General features: G+C 30.8%; 1 protein-coding gene and 1 long non-coding RNA gene across 24 annotated transcripts in view; one reads left to right on the plus strand and one right to left on the minus strand.

Moving 5' to 3' along the window:
• LOC121127041 (uncharacterized) overlaps nucleotides 1–21739 on the plus strand; it is an 88873-nt gene extending 67134 nt beyond the window's left edge. Inside the window, exons 3-5 of one of the 3 annotated variants that reach the window (XR_011782801.1) lie at nucleotides 6813–13817; nucleotides 13873–14483; nucleotides 14553–21739. This is a non-coding gene — a long non-coding RNA (uncharacterized lncRNA). Of the gene's footprint in view, nucleotides 1–6812; nucleotides 13818–13872 lie in introns of all 3 variants that reach the window. The other 2 variants (XR_011782802.1, XR_005867458.2) reach the window with 2 other exon arrangements.
• LOC121127038 (neprilysin-4) overlaps nucleotides 1–22595 on the minus strand; it is a 61498-nt gene that overhangs the window by 28434 nt on the left and 10469 nt on the right. For 4 of the 21 annotated variants that reach the window (XM_071892211.1, XM_071892213.1, XM_040722411.2 and 1 more), the window contains exon 11: nucleotides 7708–7845. The exons of 13 other annotated variants lie outside the window; for them this stretch is intronic. In XM_071892211.1, coding sequence (XP_071748312.1) covers nucleotides 7841–7845 — 5 coding nt within the window. In that variant the 3' untranslated portion in view covers nucleotides 7708–7840. Of the gene's footprint in view, nucleotides 1–7707; nucleotides 7846–8391; nucleotides 11818–12721; nucleotides 14435–22595 lie in introns of those variants that run through there. 4 more of the 21 variants (XM_071892214.1, XM_040722410.2, XM_040722408.2 and 1 more) reach the window with 3 other exon arrangements.

The following is a 22595-nucleotide window of genomic DNA, read 5'->3' on the forward strand; positions in this document are numbered from 1 at the left end:
ACTATTGACTCATGCTTCTGATCAATCTGAATTTATTTTATTTTATTCATTGAATAAGAATATTTAATCCATATATAATGATATCCCGATGTTCCGTTAATTTGTATATTGAAATTAATTTCAATTTATTTATATAGCCTATAATTGTTTTATCCATTAAGTTTGAATTGCAATTATTTATTCTCAAATCCATGGATTGTGATTAATTTCAAATTAGTACATTTAAGCTTATAAGATCATTTGTTTGAAAATTATAATTTTTTTAAAGATTAGGGAGAATTATATTGTTGTTACTTTTGATTTATACACTGTGCAAACAATTTTATCAATTTGGAAAATAACGTGCATCAAGGAATGTGATAATTTATTATGTAAATCCAGTGTAGAATGGTCATGTTAAAAAAAGAAACCGGACGATATGAAGAATTTTTTGGAATTGAGAAAAAATAATGGTATTGATTTTTCATTAGATGGGCTACATTCAGCTGTGCTAAGGGACGAAGGAAGGAGAAAAGAATATAAACTGTTGTTATAATTACTTTAATTCAATCCCCAATATTATTTTGAGTTTAAAAAGGACTTACAATTATAACTCCAAAACAAAACTTCATAGTATTTTATGGGCCACACGAATGCTCAATTAGATTCTGAATATATCAAAATATTCCAAGGAAAGGATGTTCACAACTAAGGAGTTAAATAATAATGACAACTACTAAGGAAAAGAAAATTCATTCTTCAGACTACCAATTAAAAAAACCAAAAAAAAAACCGGGGCCAGCTAAAAAATACACCGGATTTTCATCACTGGAGATGTTGATGATTCCGGTAGTTGTTGACAAATTGAAAAAAAAATATAACCAAAAAAAAATCAAAAAATCTAGCCCATAGAACTCTTCGAAATATTAAAAAAAATCAATATTTGTAAAGATAATATTATTCTCATCCATTAATATAATTGGTTATGATATATTTCCACATTGTAAATATACATTTAAAAAGTTCAAAGTATCGAAAAATTATTATCCCTGTATAATATTAAGATTTTTGTTGAATTTAGTACAATTGTTATTTGTTAACAGTAAATACTAAAATAGTTTTTGGGAGGGATGGACTAGGGATAAAGAAATAAACTGGGAGCTATTTCGATTCATTGGTAGACCTACTGATTTCATATGTGATGTATTCAAGCTTGGACATTGAACAGAAAAACGAACAGCGTTCACGTCTTCCGTTCATTTTTTGTACGAATAAATGACGAACGAAAAAAAAACGATGAATAGGAAAAAAATATGAACTGCGTTCATTTTATATAAGGTATTGGTTTTGACTATTTTTTTCCGAAAATTGCTTTATCCTTTTTTCATGATTATGTGTATAATTATTATTAGTATCTTTGATCGTAGCCAAAATATAGTTTTATATGTATATTTAAAAATTATAGGTCTGATTTTGTGTGTGCAAATTTCAATTACTTTCTATTGTGATTATTTTCATGGAAAGGTCTAACCCAACAATTTTAGTTTATTCACCAGTCGTCAAAGCGGGATCATTGTTATTGTCCAAGTTGGATAGAGGAGCTTGCATGTGCCTGAATAGATAATTTGCAGACATCACAAGATGTCTAATATAATAAATGAAGAAATATAAATTAGCTGAAGTTATTGGTAGTTCAATGGAAATGGAGATGAATTCATTATGATTGGAAGCCGCTCATATTTATTCAATGAAATGGCCACAAAAAATAGAAGATTAGCATATCTGTACTTTTTGCCTATGTACATAAGGATCAACACATTCAAACTGAATTGTAGATTTTTCTACAGGGCTATTTATACCAATTTAAACATGTAATATCTCAATGAATATTTAATTTATTTGAACTTTTGTTGAAGCTCATGATGATTGATATAATACCATAGCATATGAAGTAATTCCAATATTTATAATTATATTTTTAAGATATTCAAGCTAAAAAATGGCGCACCGTACATTATTAACGTAGTGTATCTCATAGTACTTTTTTTTCTACATAGATATACTTTTTTTATATACAATACATAACTATTTATCTTCCAATTTTGACACTAATAAATCCATTTTTTTATTTAAAAAATATTATTCGATATGAGAGAGAATTTATTAAATGTTTTCTTGTTTCGACAACAATTAAGTGTTTCTTTCCGTAAATTTTTTATAGGCATACCTATTTTCATCTAAATACTTAATTCTTTAGTAATAGTCTGAGAATATAAGTGCATATTTTGATACTTATAGATTAATTTTTCATTATAACAAATTATCATTTCAAAAGGAGGAGCTGTTCAGAGTCGAATTTTTATTTAACTTTCGGGCTTAATTAGTTAATGTTTACATTGTTCCTCAAAACTTAGTTGCATTAAAAAAAATGTTAATGTAACTAATTTTGGCACTGTAATACGCTTTTGCGACCTCTTTTTTACGTTGTGAGAACAAATTAATGTTAAATGTATACGGGTCTTGGAATCGTTGAAGAAAAACGAATTAGATTGGTTGAAAGAGATTATATATAAAAAAAGGAATTAAACACTTGGTACCCTTGTATCTGCTAAACAACTTTCCTCAGTATTGTACTAATCATAAGCAAAGCAACTTCCCCTTACTGCTCTCTCACGTGCATCATCATCATGCCGAAGAAAAGGTCCCTTTTTTCAAGGGTTTCTAACAAAGCAGGTACTGATGTGTGGAATTATGATTTGGAAAATAATAGTATATCCTGCCGTTTTTGCGGGTTCTCGTGCCCATCTCGTTCTTTATGGTTAGTAATCCGCTACTCCATAACCTCCCATCACATCAACAACTTAAAAGTCTTCAAGAAACACAAGATTCAAGGAGACGAAGGATAATTAAACGGTTCATCATTCAATTTGGACGTAGAAAAGTTATTTCTGTCGTGTAACATCCCTTTAAATGTTCAGCTTCCTTCAAATTTCTCCAAGTTTATTGAAAAATATAGTGGAAAAACTTCTCGAGGTCGATGCGTTATTAACAACTTGGTTGGGGAAGTATGTCAAGGAGTTGTAAATATAATAAATGAAAAGGTGGAAGAAAATAATATTTTTGTTGCACTAGATGAGACAAAAGATCATCAAGGGAGGTCAATGACGGCAATTTTGATTGACCCTTTGGACAAACATTTCTGTGGAAGACCGTACCTTATTCACTTGATTGATATTGAGATTGCAAACGCAAACAATGTAAAGAACAGTTTCATAAGCTCAGTTTATAAGTTATTGGGAGAAGATTTTGTTCCGTGTGGACTTAAAATTTTCATCACTGATACCACCTCGTATTGTCTCAAAGTAGGAGAAGATCTTCGAAAAAAATTCCCCAAATTGATTTACATTACATGTATTTCTCATGGATTACATACAGTTGCAGATATGGTTCAACAAAAGTTTCCCCTAACGAACGAACTTATTTCCAATGTGAAGAAGTTTTTGAATTCTAGAAAAAGAAATATAATATTTACTGCTTCGTACGAAATTCCCCTCCCTCAATCACTAATTATAACAAGATAGGGAGCTTGGTATAAAGCAATGGAGTACTACTACCATCACTTCGACTTCTTCAGAGAATATTTAAACAACCTTGATGAAGATTTGGCGGCAATCAGAATAACACAAAACGTAATTAATAATGATTCCTTAAGGAAAAAAGTCTTATTTATACAGGAAATTTTTCGTAAAATACCTTTGGCAATAACTGCACTTGAGGAAAGATTGCCTCTCCTTAACAGCCTAACCATAGTTGAAAATCTGACTCAAGATTTGAACGAAGAGCCATTCAAGACCAAGTTAAAAGAAGTGCTTCAAAAGAATCCTGGTTACACAAAACTAAAAGAACTGTCAACAAGTGAAAACCTTGTATACAAAAATACTCCAATTGTCAATTGTGATGCTAAGAGAGTTTTTAGTATGATGAATATCATCAATACGAAAAGAAAGTCCAAACTAAGTTATAAGAAGTCGAGGGAATTGTTAATCACCAAATGTAATTAATGTTTTGTTATCATTTAATTGCCAACACGTAAATATTACCAATATTTTTTAAATAATTTGTTACTTAATTGCCTCATTTCTATTCTTTAGATTTCGTGCCAAAGTTATCTATTCATCCTTTATGGTCAGTCCTCACTAAGAAGTAATGAGTACACTTTCTTTAATGATGGGTTTGATGTTTTCTAACTAACAATATATTTTGTGTTGCATAAATTTACAGAATATCATATAAATTTATGAAGTTATTTATAGGGAAGTTATATATTAATAATATACAACAATCCCTCTTCCTTCATGTGTAAATAAATAAATAATTTAAGTTGAAAATATATTCTAAACGATGCTCTTTAAAAATGGGTTGGAATCAATATTTACTGAGAACTCTTAATCCAGCGACAGATACAATTGCACCACTATCATATGTAGCTATTATATTTTTGAAGTAATTTCCATGGACATTCAATGCATCGATGGGTAATTTGTTAAGTTCAAATTTTTAATAGAGAGGATGATCGAAATAGAGCTTTCTTTTAGATACCTGCATACTTTTGCATAGTGGCCTCTCTTACCACATCTTGTGCATTCGACGCTTTTTGGAAGGCAAACTTTCTCATTCTTAGGAGGCAATTGGAAACCACACTGTCTACACTGTCTTTCTTGGTTCTTGTTCCACGATCTCCTACAGTTTTGACTTCTTCGATATATATTGTATCCACATGACTTTGTATTTGCGTTACACTTTTATACTAAATCATTTAGACAATTTTGATTATTCTTCGCCGTTTCTACTATTCTCCATTAATATATCCTTCACATATTTTATTTGCATCATCAAATAATTTTATTTGTTCTTCTCTATATTAACATACCAAAGTTTTATATTATGACAATTAATATTTAATACTGTTTGTATCATACAATAAATTATGATTAACATTAAGACATTTTCCGGATAATGCTATTTTGAGTCACTAGTACTAAGTAAAGCTATATTTTGACAAAGGAAAGCTTTTATATGTAGTACATTTTCAGATAAGTTGAAATGTTAAAAAAATCATAATTGAGATATCTTATAAGTATGTTCGAAATTACCCATCGGCCATCAAGTATGATTTATGAATAAAGGGTTTTTTTATGGCCGAAAGAAAACAGAGGAACCAGATTAGTGGAGTTGTATTTGCGGGCGCGCTTGCACAAAACACGATTCCCACAACCCTATAAATGTAACAGAATAGAGGCACTGTGTAGACTTAATGTCTCTATTCCTTTCTAACCACACAATTTATAATTTTGTAGGAACGTGCCATGTGTATTTTCTTTCTCTAAATTGTAAGATCCCAATTTATAATAATATAAATAAGTAAATCATTCAAAATTAATGATTTTAATGAAAAAAGAGTGAACGGGTACGAGCCTGGATATATTAGTAAGCAGATAAGTCCACATCCTTCTAGAGTTATTCATAAAGGATAATAGATTCTTGATTATTTTCACTGCCTAAAGGCTCTCCATAATGAACGTGAAATGAACAAAAGCTGTAGCCACATTTACTAGTCTAAGTACAAATATTCCCAGTTAATATGCTTCCGGATTTCATAACAAATTGCCATTCGAGTCCAGTTTATTCCTTCTTCATTCAAGGTTAGCCCTTTTTTTGGAGGAGTTTTAAGAAGGAAATAATAAAATGGATTTACTATCGTAATATAGTCAATCCTAGCACTGTGCTCACTAATACTTCTTCAATCCTTCAAACTCTTATATCTTACAAAAAAGAATTTGGATCAAAGACAAAGAAATTAACAAGTCTTTACATCAAAACAAAATAAAATTTGATAATTTTTAAATGAACTTCCTTAGCTTCATGTAGATCCAATCCACCAAACTCAATACTTGACATTACATCAGACATAGTACGTAGATAACTATCTTTATACCTTAAAAAAAATAACTCATGACAATTTTTAGGGATGTTGACGTAATTTTTATTTTTGTCACTAATGGATTTTGATAGTTTTTTACTTATCAACAGTCTTGTACGCAAAAGATTGTGAATGATATTTTCCCAAAACAAGTAGTCTATGATGTATAAAAGATCTATAGAATTTTTGAACTCTTTCATCCTCAGGCAATCTTGGCAATATCGTTTCCCATGATTCACAGAGTCAAGTCTTTTGTTTTTCATAATTTTACATTAAAATATTAAAAAAAAATATTTTTTCTTTTAGAATCATCTGTCTTCATTGCAGTTATGAATTTAATAAGTCCATATGTTCAAAGTTTAAACTAGATTGGTTGATAGGGTCAAAAGATATTAATTATGTTTCTTATAAAATACATTTTAGAGATGGTGTAATAACAGCATTGTAAGCTAGGACAATAACACAAGGCAGGGAGTACTATAGAGATGGAGAGCGTACTGTTTTTTGTTTACTACCTTAGTAGTAGATCTATGTTTTGTTTCCTTTTTATTTATTCATAGTATCCTGATGTTTTTACTCGAGAGGATTCGTTTATGTAGTAAGTGCAGTGAGGGGCTCTAGAATTTCAGCCCATTCTGTCATTATGATAAATCCTGCCCTGTGGCCTTTTATTTACTACTAGTACTACACTTACGAAGTATATTGGAATGTTTGGAATTATAACTATTTTTGATAATTCAGTCACACTTCACTCATTATTAGATGGTTGTGGAGTCGTATGATGTTTTTTACAACTCCGACTCCACGACTCTCATTATATATTTAATTAATACAAGCAATTTTTATTTTTTAGATCATACAAAATGCATTGCTGCTGTCCTGATTGCAATTCCAATGTCAAGCGAAGATCTCTTGCTCATGAATTTGAGCCTGATGATCAAAATTTGAACAATGTTTCAGCCTATTCTAGTAGTTATAAAGAAGGAACGGAGTAATTCTTTACTTAAGAGGATATTATAGGTGCCCTCAATAACTTCAAGGAAAAAATTAGTCACTTTGAATTTATAAAATAGCAGCTATTCCTTCATTCAAAAAATCCATGTGGAAGGATATGTTCTCCACTAATTCTAGGAATGTACGTGCTATGGAAAACAACAAGTCTGAGTTTATATCGACAAATAATTTCGTCCGGCTTATTTGTTTAGCCTTCTGAAAAACACAAAAGACTCAACAGCATTTTATCAATGGAAGCAGGAATAGATAATTCAACATCTGATTATTTGAGTTTTTAAATAGTTTAGCTCGATCCTAAGGACAGAAATGTCTCAATCATCATAGACGAGGTGTTTTCTGCTCAAATAGTTGCATTGTCAGGCAGAAAATTCTACGGATATGAAGATAACGGATCGACCAAAACAATCTTTGTTTTATATTAAAAACTGTCGTGGGCAAGTATAACACGTAGCTGTAATGGTTCCTCTATCGAGAATTGATTCGAAAGTCATGAAAAAATGGTTCTTCAAAGTTCTTAAACCTGTTACTGACGTCAGATTTAGACCAGCCTCCATCCTGACTGATGGACATTCGATCAACCATTAATTTTTAGGAACGAATTAGGAAATTGTTTTATCCTACAACATATTAAAATTATTTCTCCATCTCAAAAGAAAAGATATTCTTATTATTTGATTCAATCCTTATTTTCAAAAATTTCTAAAATAACCTAATAAATAGTTAACATAGTAAAACAGCTTTTCCATCCTTTGAACACCACGATGAACACTTGGAAGCTCATTCTCACCAGGTTGTCGAAATGTATCAAAAAGAAATGGGCCTAGGAATCAATTATACACATCAACTCTCTCACCAAGTCTTATTTCCTCAACCTATTGAAAAAAACAAAATCAGTATATCAATATATCATTGGAGCTCTTTTATGCAAAACTATTTTAGGAATAAATGAATGTTCTAGGGATATGCTTAGCTCATGTCATCTTAATATTTTAATCGATGAAAATGGTAGCCATCAAATTATTGATTCTTTTTTTAATGAACTTAATAGGGTGGACTTGTGAGACGGAGTGATTTTATGTTTCTGACTGTATTTCATATTAATAATTTACTGAAGTTTATATTTATTTGTGATGTTAAAAATATATATTTTTTTAATAAGGATTATAGAAATGTATTTATATTTTGTTTAAAAGAAATGCTGATGTGTCAAGATTATGTGACATGGATTATCTGCACCAAGTTTGCTAATGTCCATGAATTTTTAACTTATTTGAATTTTGTTACTTCTAAATTGTCTGATTTATTTTCAAAAAGTTATATTAAGGATATGAATAGTCAGTTTCATTCGAACAAACGAAGAAAGCCAAAATATATTGAATCAGGGAAAACAATTTAAAAAATTAAGTACATTGTTGTAATTTTTGTATTTTGTATGGGTTTCTATGTAATATATTTTATAAATGTAAAGTTATAATTACTAAGATGTATTGTGTTTTAATTTATATTGATTCTTGTGTTGGGGTAACAGAACGAATTGAATCATTCTTAGAATTCAAAAACGATTTATATTATAAATCTTAACTTTTAGTATATTTCTACAACATAAATTATTCAAACGGTAATAAGATTTGAAAATAAATTTATTTAGGGACATTGTGGAAAATTAAGTGAATGTGTACTAGTGTATTAAAAAAAACATGTAGAAAAGAGTGCATTCTCCATTTTTATTGTACTCACTGGACAAGGTAACTAAAAAAATTCTATTGAATTTAAGCCAATGATGGAATTTTTATTTGATTGCAAAATCCAAAATAGATTTCAGTTTATCTCTTACACATATAAACTCTGAAATATCTGGGATTATAGCAATGTGGGACTATTATCGTTCAGAATCCTTTTCTCACCATTAAGACAATCATAACATTAAAAGAACCATTTATAAAACTTATTTAAAAGCCCATGAGTATCAAAGTTTTTTTATTGATAGTCTATCTTGTTTCATCTCTATATTCTTCCTTTTTTTAGGCTTAAAAAATGAAAAATGACACTCTTCTTTAGAACCTTATAAACTATTTATCAATTATAGAGATAAGGAATATTATAACTTACACTATCGAAAAATATACACTTGTTTTATTCGAAAAATACCTAATTGTTTGGTTTTGTATTTTTGAGTGTTCCCATTTTTTATAGAGGTGTACCAACAAACAGACAATGTTATTTAAATATTTTTTACAATTTCAATACATTCTCATGACGTCTTACGCCTTAATTATCAAATATAACTAATATCGTATTTGATAATGTAATATCGTGTATCGTACAAGTTCAAATAAAATAATTGTTAATTATATTTTAAATAATTAGCTTCCCTACCCCCTTTAAACGGATCTCTTAATTGCTTTGATTCTGGAATCTCCTTCCCAAAAGGAGAAGTCTACTCTACTCTCTTATAAGGGTTGGTAGTATTATTATGATTAATTTTCATCTAGTCGTCCCATGTGAAATATGGATTTAAGAATTTGAGAATTTCTTGAGATGGATGATAAAGTTATAAGTCCTTTAGAAATATCTTCCTTTGTTTTTAGCTCTTGGAAAACATAGAAGCCCACTTCCCAATTAATTTAAAATGATCTTAAGTCTTAGCAATTACCTCATTATAAGCAAATCTAAATTTGAAATTGTTATAAATATTCGTTTTTTGTTAATATTGTAGTAGTATATAATAAACATTTATTTGTTATAAATGTGTGAACAACTTGCGAATTTGTACAAGTACAACTTGTTAGCAAATTTTATAAGTTGCAACCAAAAAATGAGATGAATAATTTTGGATGAAGGGTTTCGAGTATTTGAGATGAGGATCATACAATAATTGAATATTCCATGGATAATTTTTGACTACATTATTACAAATTAATAAAATATAAGTTTTATAAGACACATTATAAATTTCAAATGCCCACAGTTATATTACTCATAACTACATAATAACCACATAATTTCAATAGATCAAAATTATATGATAGTAATCAATGTAAAATTTGTAATTAGAATACTCAATGATACAATTAAATAATGCATTTTAATACGAAGAAATTACAACTTGTACAATTTGCTATTTTAACTTGTGCAGACATTGCAATTTGTACAGACATTACAACTTGTACATAACATCAAGAGACTTTAATATAAATCTAAAAGTTAGTGGATCCTGTCAAAGTTTCAACCATGCGCTATATTGATTGTTATATATCTATATGGATTGATAAATTCCCACCTATAGAAGAAATCGACTATACCATCTTTGTTTGGTTCGGTTTTAGTCTTTGGGTATCTATTTTAAAGGCTCTGGATGTGAAATATAAAATATATATGTTAATTAATAATTAGTAGAATTAGTATTTGTGAGCTCAATCGCCCAAAAAATTACTCATTTTGACCTTTCTCGTAGAAACAACTTATTTTGCCGGGTTTTTTTTTTTTTTTTGTAAAACTTGCTCATTTTTTAGTCTGGTATGAAATAGGTAGATAAAATTTGGAATCTAGTTAGATTACACAGCAACTTTGATCATATATTTGAAGGGAAAAGTCACTTGCAAAAACCCTCCTACATTAGGAGGGAAAACAATGGGGAAAAAACTTATTCTTTTTGGAGGAAAAACTATCTATGTAATTACATATTCAGATATGTCTGGGAGCCAGATTCCGTTAACACCTAATGAAAAGAGCAGGAAATTTGGGACAAAGTTACTGTTCTATAATCCCCTTGAATCTTCCAACAAAGGTGAAAGATTTTTTAGCCAATTTTTTCCTAACTCTGATTGGATGTTGCACAATTTAACATGAATCTCTTAAGGGTTATGGGACAAGCCTACCATGTACTACACAGCCGATGAAGAAAATTGTATATGAATTGAATCAAAAGGACAGCCTTGTGATTGAAAATTGACAGCAAATTCTTGAAGATCCAGTCCGTGGAAGTCTTTCAACAAAAATAAATTTGTAATTTTTACAAGAAACTTTTACAAATCTTGAAACAGAAGGTATACTTATTTAAGACTTTCTGAATAAGGGGATTTACTTCAGAATAGAGATGGGTACGGGTAATACTCTTACCTGTGGACACGTACTTGAAAAATCAAAGAAAAATATACCTGCATTTTTACCGTAAAATGAGAAACTTGGCGGGTAAAAACTCTTCATGAGTAATATTTTATCAAAAGAATACGGCTATTTATTTTCTGAGGAAGATACCATTTTTACTCCATTTATGTTTGAAAACTGTAGCATATCCTACTCTAGACAATAAAAGAAGAGCTGTTTGTATTGAAATAACGCAACCTTGCTATTTTATTCAGTTTATTATATGATTACAACTCTACGGTATATAGATTTTGTGTTTAGTCGATATAAATATTTCACCCTAAGTATTTTCATTTCATCAATAAAAATAAGCTTTGCCTAGGTATATTTTATATTATGAGATGAAGTGTCAGGAAGAGTGGGATCCTTTTTCGTCTTGCCAGTGCATGTACCTGGATAGACCTGGAAGTAGTACGGAAGGATGATTTGATAATTATGAATGGAGTCAAAATTATGATTTTATTGTTATTATATTGTATTTTATTGCCTCCCAATGCAATCATCAAAGGATAATGAAAGTTATTACTTTGTCTGTACTTCTTTATTATTGAATAACTATTCGTAGACGTTTTTAAATCCATAGAGGAACCGTCAACTACCAAGAACAAAGGGAGTTCTTTTTCTAGAGCAGTATCCCCGAAGTCAGGCTCCTTTATTTTTTACAAAACCAAGATGGAGAAAAAGGTGGTTTGTCATTTCTGCAATAAAAAATAAAAATAAGGGCATGTTGGGAGTACCTCTGAAATAGTGAAACATCTCAAGCCTCTTAATCTTGCGGAGTTTAGTAAAGAGTCTAATAAGCTTCCTAATATATCAGAATACATCTGTCGCGTCAAAAATTCGTGCAATCCAAAAGAAATTAGACAATCTTGTTTTAAAAATGATTATCAAAGATCTACGCCCTTTCTCTTGTGTTGAAGGTTTTAGATTTCGAAATTTATTCGCCAAATCTTGATCTAGGATATGTTTTGCCTAATAGAAAGATACTTAGTAATAAATTTCTCCCTCTTAAGTTTTACTGAAAGAAGACTCATCTCATGAGTAAATTAGCAACGGCAGAACAGATTTCCCTCACTTCAGATATTTGAACTTCCTGTAACAATACCACCTATTTTAGTTTGACCGTATATTTCATCAATCGTATGCAAAACCCAGATCAAAGTCGTTATTACTTTCTGTAGAGATTCCTTGCTTGTACCTCTAAAAATATAATTGGTCTTATATTCTTTGGATCAGTAGTATTATACAAGGTTTTGGAATGAGTGTTATGAATAATTTATAAGCAAACAAAAATAAGAAGCACAATGAAACTTTTTACATTCAAGCTACATCTTGGGATGAAGGACGAATAAATAAAATAATTTAGCACTTCAGTTCTTGTGATAAACTGTAGTCATAAAATTGCTTAATAACAATGTTACAAAACTGTATATAAAAATGATTGTTTCAGTAGTTATTGACACTATATGATAGATTAAGTGCATTGCCAATTATAAAGCAAATTAATATGACATTAATTCTTAAAATTATTTTCTTATATAATAATTGTATATAATGTTGTGATGTACTTATATATCTATTTATGTATTTCATTGATTATTATTTTGTATTGACTGTTTAGCTTTATAATATATTTGATAATTAATTCATTAATTTTACTACGATTTACCTTACATAATTAAAATATATTGCTATGTAGTAAACGCATAAGTTTTATAAATACTACTCTTATTGATCTAAGGTTTATTTATAAGTGCATTACTTTAAAATCTATCCATATGGTGAATAATGGATCCGTTCCAGAAGGTTGTTGTGATTATAAGGCATCGAAGTGTAAAAAAAGTCATTGTATCGCTTCATTTGTACGTTTTCTTATTGATTTTTTTCAAAAGTTAAAAACAACACGTCTATTTTCAAGAAAATTATATCTTCATCAAAAAAAAAAATTTTACTAAGAATAATATTTTAAAACAAATAGTAGAAGACATATACTTCTAGGAAATTCGTTAGGTTGAATTTGGTGAAGACCATTGTTTTATTCTGAAACATATTTTTTTACTATCTATTTGGTAATAAGTTTATTACATATATTTTTAAATTATTTTGATTGTAACATAGACCAAAGTATATAAAACATCAATCCACCTCATAAAAAACTAAATACAAAAGAAGACAACATTCACTTTATTTTTTTATGATGGGTACTACCGCTGTCAAAGCTTTAATATCAGGTTCATAATATGTGTGGCAATAACCAAGAATTGCTGTAAGCAGGACCGGTCACGCGTAAACATGAATTCAAATACACGTGGCACATGGGTATATTGAAAAAAACAAAAACTATGCAACGTGTTTGGTAATATAATAAGAAATGACTATTAGTTACTTTGTGGAAGCCATCTTTATTGGGTTTTTTAATTCCAATCATGCCCACTAAGTGTTGTGTTCCAGGGTATACAACAGTGTATGACAACGAGCCACAACATTCTGGTGTTACGATCCATCTGTGGCCAAACTAAGAGAGAAACCCCGGACTTGATACCGCCAGGCTCAGAGCCATTCCAAGAGAAACATATCTGAAGAAGATAGATTAGGCACCATCCAAAAGTACAAAACTGTGTTCCCTGCATTTCAACGACTCTGATTTCATCTGTGAGTCTAAAAGAAGTCAAATCCATGGCAAGGGTCTAAAGAAGAGGTAAGACAGCTGCTCACTTTTGATGCGTTAACTAATAACTGCCCTTCTTTTACAGGTACCTCAAACTAGATGTAGTACCATCCCTATGGCCAAACTGTCCCAACTACCTCTTAACTCGTAGAGCGTCATCAAGGCCAACTCAAGCTCTGATCACGTCATATCAACATAGGGTTCAACAGTTCAATTAGCTACAGCAGCATGCTGTGTTTCACGAATCATCAATTGCAGCACTTTAGTACTACTCCAAAAGAGACAACAGACCGGAGTTTTTAAAGACACTGTCGAATTTTCAAAGTTTATCAGAACTATGTTGAATATCTTAAACGTCAAGACATCTAGAGTTGACTACGAAAAGAGAGAGGAGCTTGGAACCAATCTCTGCGAAGAATAAACTTGGCCTCTCTTTCTTGAGAGATTTCGTCAAATTTCTGATCGAGTAGCAAAACAGTAAAGCACCTTCCTAGCAACAAAGTAGACTTGCCTTGCTGCAGCAGATCTGGCAGAGTATCTTCTCCTATGTACTCCTCGGCATGTTCCAGTGTGATCCCATCGAATGAGGGCTAGGCTGGTACAGCCAACTAAGTGGAGGTATCTACTACATTAGCGTGAGACAGATCCTGGAAGCAGAGAAAAAGATTTCTATTCTGAGACTTGTCAAATTCTCAGGTAAATAAGATATTTTGAAAATAGTTAGATCTTAATTTAGACCAATAAATGTATTTAAATATATTCCAGAAATGTCCATTACTAAATTTACCCTGAAAAACCACTGTACTCAATTCTTTTAAAGGTGCTAGGGATAATTCCTTGAGATATTTGGAAAATCCCTTTTTGTCTCAAAGACACAGAAAATTCTGTTTCGAACATGATCTATCCTTTTTGGATTCTACTCAGCAAAATAGAAGATTTGTTTACTGATTCTTTTATGAGAAGACATTCAAAATAGATCCGATCATTTTGGAAAAATAAAGGGCTCTAATGAAATTAACCACAAATAAAGGATAAAATATCCTGCATCAGTATTATGATTTTTGTTGTAGTAAAACATTAACCAATCTGGTTTGATAAAGGATACCGATTAACATCGGTCGACTACTTGGCGATATTGAAAAAAAAAGTTCTTTCATAGATCAACAAAATCACTAAGATGTCTCAAAAGTCTAGTTTGGTCTTTTTATAAATTTCATACTTCAAATATTGTTCAAGAGTGAATTATAAAAAAATCTGAGTACTTAATTGAAAGAACTGTCGTTTTAACCCGTTGGACTACTATGTATAGTTGCAAATATACTCTAGAGGCTCACCAATACCCTATACGCAAATTGTATACCTGACGTCATCTGTCAACAAAAAGGAAGGATAATTTTAACTAGCTTTTTATGTAAAGTTTGTTTGGCCGTTTTAAACAACGTGATTAAAATACCCAGTCTTCTTAGCAGCTGCAATGTTGAGTAATTTTTTTTATTAGGCTGAGTCTTCCATATTCCTCCTAATATTCTCCAGGGGATCCCACAATACGCATAAATGAATTGGAGTCCCAGTTGTATCTCTAAACAATCTATTTTTCAAAAAGTACTTATAACATTTGTTTGTAAAATGATCAGTGCCAAACTTAACAAAAACGTCTTCTATAGCTTTAAAGGAAGATGATCAAAAACTCCTTCTATGTCAAAAAACACTATTATGGCATATTTTTTATGAAATACCATACATTCAGTGTTATCTACTACTGTTCCTATCGCCGAGTCTATGGACTTCCCATTTCGGCATCCAAATTAATTTATCATAGAAACGTTTAGCTTCAGGGACTCAATATGGCAACAAATTATTCATTCAATTCCTTTTAATATGGTATTAATTAGTGTGATTGGTTTTTAGGCTTTTGAAATTACCCAAGCATTACTCCAGATTTTTGGACCAAGCAATTCTCTCCTAATTCTCATCTAGTAAATTTTGGAAAACTACTGGGGAAAGTCCATCAAGTAAAGCTTTTTTAAACCTTTTAAACGATATAAAACATCACGATTCGCAGAAACTGTTATATCATTTGTCCATTTTGCGTTCATGTTTTCAAACAATACATTCTGACTTCCTTCTTCATATGTTTCATCTGACCTATGAATAATTGAGTCACCAAAATCCCGTCTCACTAAATCATTTAAGCCGTCCATTACCATAATCCCCCTTCTTTATTGCTTAACATGCCTATACTCGGTCCATTATGACCATTTTGTCATTTTATTGCAGCCGATATTGCTATGTAAGAATGCAACTCTGTGCATATCTCCCTCCAATGTCTCTGCAGTTTGATTACCCTCCTAATTTCTGTGTTATATGTGTAATCGTCAACTCTATTGCTACTGCATTGGGTTTTGTTACTCTTTGCTCAACTTTTTTAGTTTCCTTTTTCAATCATGTCAGTTCTTCTGTACACAATGGTGTAACTCGTTTATATTTTTTTGTACAGTGAGGTACCAATTCATAAAGAGCTTCGACGAGTGAACTCGTTATTTTGCTAGCTAGAAGTTATATTACCTTCATATATGTCTTGTTTTCTACTCCGGTTGTAGCAATTTTCCTCAGTGGATGCACCTTCTATTTCAATTTCAAGTTTAAACATAAAATATTTGTCGTCTGACATTGATTGTTTTTCAGAAATACCCCACAAAGTGACATTAGAAAGTATGTAGTCTTCGACGAAGGTTACATCTATAATTGGAACCTGTTCTTCCTCCAAATGTAAACTATCTCTCATCGTTGCATATGTTCAATTCAAGTGCTGCAAACATCTCTTCTATTTCTCACCTTTCTTATTTATAGTTTCAGCACCCCATAATGTACTATGTGTATTAGTATCCATACGCATCATAACGGGTGTTCGCTCTTCTTTAGACATTTTATAATTTATTCAAACAATGAAAAACCACATTGTAATGCTATATCCGCGTAATATTATACCACAACAATCTGCAGGTTCTTAAGCTTTAATGTTATTGTCACCATATCTCCAATACAATAATCAATGAAGCTCACTGCCTTTAAACATTTCAAAACCATAATACCAACCCTAACGCTCGATCCTGTGGAACAATTATGAAAAAAAATGTCATAACAGGAATATCTATGGACCAAACAACCATTTTTTTTACTCAGTTTGTAAACTCTGATGGAACTTTTACCAATATTTATCTGTATACAATTAGATTTGAAGCCAAGCTGTTTTCCAGTGGAAAGATTATTAGTGCTTATCATTATTATATATATAACGAAGTATTAATTAATATTATTTGCATTTTTAATTATTTTTCACTTATTAATCAATTAAAATCTGAGATCATTAATGAAATAATGTGTCTATAATTTAGCAGAGACGATCAAAAGGATAAAAGTGACGACACTGTAAGTATGTGGGCAGAGGTAAATAAGTAGTTGAATATAAATTCATACTTCCAATCAAAGTAATAATCAAAATGATTTCGCATTGAATATTTAAAAAAGAAAAAACAAGAACAAAAACAAACAAAAAAACTCAGAGTTTTGAATTCTTAATAGTCTTACTTGACAAAATTCTTGGTGATAGTCCGGAATCAGTTGCAAATTAATTTCTTGATCCTGATTTGGTTCGACTTCTCGATATGTTATCAGTAGTTAAACTAAGTTTTCTAGGTTTTTGGAGGCTTCAAAGGTTCTTTTGCGCCAATTTTTCACAAATATTTATACTTTGTCCTTTTTTAAATTATTCAGTTTCTCTTAGGGAGGAATATTCTCTATCCGGTTCCAGATTTGAGTCATCATAAGGGTTACCTGAGACAATATTTGTTTCATCAATAGTAATTCCCTCAAAATCTTTGGTATTGGGACTAATGCGGAGGGGATGTCACTATCAGCTCCTTTTATTGGATTCATTATTTTTCATTGGTATTAACTTTGAAGGAAATCTCCTCCACATAATTTTGCAAATTTTCAATATCCACTATATCTTCTTCAATCGTGGAAACAGTTTCTTTTTCAGTTTTTTCTCGCCTTTCTAGAGAGTCAGATTGTTTTTCTTCAGGATTATTTGAAGACTCATTTTTACTCCATTCCATAATAGATTATTGCAAAGTATTAACCTATTCATTTGATTTCATCCTCTCAGTTTTGCATACATGTTTAGTTTGTCCATAATTAAAACAATTTTGATGTTGTAGTCTTGATCCTTGGAATTTAAGCCTTATCAAAAGGCCTTGAATGGGCATTATTTGAGGTAGAGTTAATGTGTCTGCGACACTCCCAACAACATCCACGCAAATTTCATTATAGTTTGTATACATTTGTTCTGCTATACCATCAAATTGTTTTTTGTTTTTTTTTTCGATAATGTTCCACAATTTGTCCAAATTGTTTCATCTATTGAACTGCCTTCTACTCTTTAATTTTCTTAAAAGCATTACAAAGCGTAACCAGTATTTTCTGTGTTGTATCCTCGATAATTTTGTCCATCCCTTGTAATTTAATTTTGAGGTCCAGGTTTGTTCCATCCCCCTTTTTCATCCCCCAAAAGTGATATCCCTTGAGCTCCTTCCTCTACTTCTCACGTCAACTAGATATTTTGTGTAGAAACATGCTTAATTAGATCCAAATTTATGATTAGTCCCTATCCCTTCGTGCTCTTTTAAGCCATATTTTAAAGCAATATCATATGCATCTACATGCTTTATTATTAATTTCTCTCCAAGCAACTTGCCTTGTGTGGATTTTATTAAAACAACAAATGTTTTGCTCTAGAGGGATTAGTTTTAAGTTAAAATTTGACAAAGGTTCGAATCTCCTTGTTTTCCTCTCTTTCTTCAAAATATCTGAGTATAAGGACCCCCCAAAAAATATCATCTGGTGGCTTATCAGGAGGTAGTCCGCCATTTTTATCCCGTCTTATTTAAAAATCAATAGACAGTACAAAGATACACTCTTGCTTAATGAAGCAGGCCGGTCAAGTTCGATAAAGCAGAGGATCAAAGCTCTTTGAGTTGAAGAGGAAGTAAAATTTAGTGGGGAGGAAAATGGCGTCTAGGAAAAAGGAGGAATCCACTTAACGGAAAAGTATAAGTCCTTACTTCTGTTATAAGGATAACTAGGCAGATCCTCCTGGATGTAGTCTCAGCTCCACTTTAAAAATATCTAACACTATGTAACAAATTTTAATCCCCTTTCATCAAAATTTTAAATCATATTAATACATATATTGTATATATTGTTGTTGAAAAATGCTTGAAGAGTTTCATTTTTTTCACTGAATATAATCTTAATCGATATTCAATTCAACCTAACATGCTAGAAATTTTTTTAAATTCCTTAATAACTATTTAAAACAAAATAGACCAGAAATCAATCAAAATTGACCTTTTTATACTAAAATATAAGGTCTATTCTAAAAATTTACTTAGCATATGAAGTACTTGAAGAAAAAATAAGAAAAGGTATTCGCTTTTAACTAATGTCCTTCATTTTACTTGATTTTTTTTTTTTGGTTATATACATTTTTTATTAATTGCAATCAAGATAAATTAAAAACAATATATTTTATTTTTTAAATGCTGAATATTTGTATAAATTTGTTATTATATTTGATTTTCATCTATATAGGTCTTTCATTTCAAAATATGACACTAAATCGTAGCTATAACCCAAAAAACTTTTTTTTTTTAAAGCTAAAAAAGCCAAACCTACATTTTTTAAATGTTTTAATGGTCATAGTTTTGTTCTATGGCTTAAATAGTAATAATAAATGTGGATTCAGCCTGCAGACACTCCAACACCTTCATTTTGTTGTATAGTGTAATCAATGCACGATGATCTTTTGCACTCACTGATCTAAAAAAAAACGAACACTTCATATTCCACAATTTTTTTTCTCCTCAAGAGTCCACACTATATACTTCTGTACATATTAGTACATACAAATTTTTTTTTAGATATCTAACTTTTAAAGTATTTTAATTTTTTAATAGTGATTGATTAATGATAACAGTATGCTTATGGAATTAAATTATATGATCAACAGTATTGTATTTAAATTAGAGCCATTTTAAAAATAAAAAAACCTTTCTTAAAATGACCAATTGTGTACTTTTAATACATATTTTCCTTATGGTATCCAACTAGGATAATGCATAGCTAGGTGAGGCGAAATTGTATTCCTTTTTTGTGATGTACCGAAAAAAAAAACACAAAAAAGACAGAGATACTATTAAAAAACAGTATGATCAACTTATATATTTAATGTCTTTATGCTACTCGCATAATGAGAAAAAATACTACGATCCATTTCACTAAAAGTAATTTTTTGGAAAAAATATGCACTTTTTTACTTTGCAAAACCTTTTCAAATAATGTTTAGATATTACTTATAATATGTTAACAAAATCAAACAAAAAGCTATGGATAAGTAACTGTTTTGTGATTATAAAAGGAGAAAATGGGTGTTGATTGTGCTCTTTTCTCTTTTTTCTTCATTCTTAGCCAAGGACTTGTTGTGATTATATATCCATCTAATAAAGGAATTATAATTTGCCGCCAACATTTAGACAATATCATTAATATTATTTGTGAAATACTCAAACAAACTTATCCTTTCTCCTAGGTTGCGATTAATAAAGGTCATAAAATTGGGAATTACTTACCCGATGACGACAATTATTTTGTCGAATATGTCGTTGTAAGACATTCAATAACCTCGTCCCATATCAAGAACATCAATGTATTTAGACAACATCCGATTTTGATTATGCTGGAAACTCAAACTTTAACTTCAACCGCTTAAACATACTTGCTTCTTGTAATATACCTCTTTTTGCCGTGGATCATACCGATTTATCTAAATTAAGGACGAAGTAGACAGGTAAAACTGTCTCTAGAAGAAGGAATCAAATCAAAAATATTGCTCAATTGTCTCCAACACACTACATTAGTGACACGAAAAAAAGAACAGGCCATCAAAAGATGGCAAAGAGTCATTGAAAACATCTGAAATCAGTCATTTGTCTGTTGAACTATACTCATTAACCACATTTTGATACTCTAGTTAGTTTTTTTTAGGATTAAAGCCCGATTGAAATTTTATTGAGTTAAAAACGGTTTATACTTCGATGCAAGGGTCTTGACTAGTTATAAACAAAACTCCAGCAAAATCTAAATAGGAACAGTAAAACAACAGCCGATAATATGAAAAGACGTCGAGTCACAATTTCGGAACTTTCCGCGCAGGGAAAAACTCCCACTGAAATTGCCAAGGTTCTGAACTGCAGCCACACCACTGTTTACAGCTGTAGCCAAAGGGACTCCTGAGGTGACCACAAGATCTAAGTCAATGCCTCGAAGGTCGGAAAAATAGTTGCTGCCGTGTAAAAATCTGTCGAGGACAAGAGAGGCAAGGTCACCGTCAGCGGCCTCTTCAGGGAGTTCAACGTCAGCAGAAGGACCATGGACCGGCTAGTTAAGAAATATCTTGGCTTAAGGTCTACAAGATAACTCCTCGTCAAGCCCTCAAGCTGTAAAATTTAAAGGAGTGTTCGGTTTTAGAAGCGCACACCTGTATAATCTTGACCATGTCTTTATTTTACTAAAGGGAGTGCGACATTCAAATCCCTTGAGATTCTTTGATGTCGTAGCGAAGCATACGAATCAAAGTCACCGAAGATGATCACTTCAACTTTCTCATATGGTTACACCTAGTGGAAATCCCAGTGTGGTGAGGAACATAGGAGACTTATATCTTATATGAAAATCAAGAGGGAAAATCTTTATGATATATTTATGATGTTCAAGATATGTGACAAATTAAGTTTTATGTTTGTTATTTTAACATCATCCTTTCCTTTTTTTAGCATGATATAACTTATTTTTAATATTATGTATATTTTTGTAATAAAAAATGTTGAAAATAATGAAGCAATGGCAAAATGAATTATTTTAAGCCAGGGTACATAAAATAAAAATTGACCGATTGGAGGGTAATCATGAAAAAAGTATCCATTGAATATAGAATAAAAATGACATTAACGAATATAATATAAATATTGCTTTCTCTGAGAACATTTTTGAATTTATGTACTTTATCGAAATCTTCAACATAATAATACACTTTTTTTTTAACTAAATTTTTTAACGCGTGTTAATTGGTACTGGAGGTAAGAGAATTTTGCAATAAGTCCTAAATTTTTGTTTCCTCACATCAGCATGAAATTTAAAAAAATATTCTCGGATATCATGCGGTTAGCTTTGGAAAACTGTTGACGGAAAAATTCAGATACAGAGGCATGGATTAAAGAATTTCAATGAATGAGGTGTGGATGGAGGATGATAACTTTGATTGTTTCTTACTGTTCGTTTATTCAATTAATCTGTCCTTTGTAGGAACTCCTTGGTTTTTATTTTAGAAGTATGCCACGATTCTGAAGAAGTTAATGAATTCTTGAAAATAAAGATTCACACCGTCAGAAGTCACAATCACAGACTTTGATTTAAAGGAACATCAGCATAATAAACAATCATTTTCAAAAAAAGAAGATGAGATCCACCAAGTGGGACACTAAGGGACGAAATTCTTTGAACAGATCGTACAGAGGAAGAGAGGATTAAAATTCGCGTAGATTGGATGCCCATGTAGCAAAAATATGAACACCTTGGAAGGGGAAGGACGGGTGGATGCAGATCCATATTTCACAATGCCTAATTGTTAAAATCCTTGAAAAATCACAAAGAGTTACATAATACTTTGCATGCAGTTCAACATGAATATTT

The sequence above is a fragment of the Lepeophtheirus salmonis genome, chromosome 12 (genome assembly GCF_016086655.4).
Source record: "Lepeophtheirus salmonis chromosome 12, UVic_Lsal_1.4, whole genome shotgun sequence".
Classification (NCBI taxonomy): Eukaryota; Metazoa; Arthropoda; class Copepoda; order Siphonostomatoida; family Caligidae; genus Lepeophtheirus; species Lepeophtheirus salmonis.